At 36.9% G+C, this 1,478-nt stretch overlaps 1 protein-coding gene across 1 annotated transcript in view; it reads left to right on the top strand.

The window, feature by feature from the left end:
* LOC105314668 (unconventional myosin-Ie-like) overlaps window positions 1–1,359 on the top strand; it is a 12,416-nt gene extending 11,057 nt beyond the window's left edge. Inside the window, exons 4-5 of the mRNA XM_020003330.1 lie at window positions 345–600; window positions 1,187–1,359. Coding sequence (XP_019858889.1) covers window positions 345–600; window positions 1,187–1,351 — 421 coding nt within the window. The 3' untranslated portion in view covers window positions 1,352–1,359. The remainder of the gene's footprint in view (window positions 1–344; window positions 601–1,186) is intronic.
* The last annotated feature ends 119 nt before the right edge of the window (window positions 1,360–1,478 follow it).

Raw genomic sequence — 1,478 nt, 5'->3', positions numbered from 1 at the left:
TATAGTACATGTACAATGCATGTACTGGTAAGTCCATATTTTCCTATAATCTTTTGACCCTAAGCTTGTGTGTTTGATCTTACATTTTGGCATTTTTTAATTACAATTTTTGCCCTGTTACAAAAGGTACATGTACGTGTACATATGCCTGGGTGTATAATCAGATAAATATACTGTGGTACATACATTAATTAAAACATGTACTTGTCCTTCAAATTTTGATATAATGATGGAACAACTACATGTACATTTTTACATGTACATGTACATGCATGTATGAATATTCCTAAATAGGAATGTTAACTATCTTTATATTATTCTCAATATGTTCTTCTCACTCCTAGTATAACAGTGACACTCAAGAAGGAGGAGTTTGACTGGAGAGGAGGGAACACTCGTACTATGCAGTTCCATCAAGCAGGAGGTGATAACCCTGTACTCAAACTCTCAGGGAAGACTCTTCAAGTCTCCATTGGTCCAGGATTACCCAGCAGCACTAGACCATCCCATCAGAGACTACCAGCTACCAAAGGAGGGAAGAGGCCAGGACTAGCAGCTCCTTCTTATCAGCAACAATCAAGAGGACCTCAACAGAATTTGGTAAGAGAGTGAGGATTAAGTGAGTCCTTGTGTGTATTGAAGGGACAATGGTACATTGTACATGTACATGTACATGTACACTTTACCATTACATGCACTAATGGGTATATATTTAGGCCATGGTTTCCCACAAAGCATGCTAAGTGAGCTAAACAGCATGAGTTTAATGAGCTGACGAGCTCTACAATGGTAGTACATGGCAACTTTTAAAATTCATAACAAATCCAAATTTGATTGGAATCAACTCAAAGTTAATACACAACATTAGGACATGTATATGTATCAGAAAAAATTATTAAAATAGAGAATTCTCTTCTAGCCATTTTTGATGAAATTTGGCCTGTGACCAAAGGCTATAGCCTTGGGTCATTGGCCCGATTTTTTAGCAACTTTAAAAATTCATAAAAAATCTAAATTTGATTGGAATCAGCTCAAAGTTGATACATAGCATAAGAACATGTATATGTATCAGAAAAAATTATAAAAATATAAAATTCCACATGTACATGTACATACATGTATGTATGTTTTCAATGTGTGCATATTGTACATATGTCAGCATGTAATTATATTTCTGCTCTTATAGTCAATAGCACAGAGAGGGAGATCACCGAGTAGTAAGAGCAGTTTTGTTAAAGGACGGACTCCATCACTTCACTCAAAGGGAGCTAAGGGTAAGGCACGTAGGGACTCCAGTAACACTGACTACTCACAGGCTGAATTCATGAAGACACCTCAAGGAGGAGGGTAAGAGGATTAGTAATGATTGTATCATAGCAAAATAACCAATGGACTGTAGTAGTGTATTTATATTGAAAGTTTGTGATTAGAATTGGTCTGCATAGCATGAGGCATAGGCGTAGGAATGGGGGGGGGGG

Source organism: Amphimedon queenslandica, unplaced genomic scaffold, assembly GCF_000090795.2.
Source record: "Amphimedon queenslandica unplaced genomic scaffold, v1.1 AMPQUscaffold_12685, whole genome shotgun sequence".
Taxonomy (NCBI): domain Eukaryota; kingdom Metazoa; phylum Porifera; class Demospongiae; order Haplosclerida; family Niphatidae; genus Amphimedon; species Amphimedon queenslandica.
The sequence above is the reverse complement of the archived record's forward strand: the minus strand, read 5'-3'. Positions and strand labels throughout refer to the sequence as shown.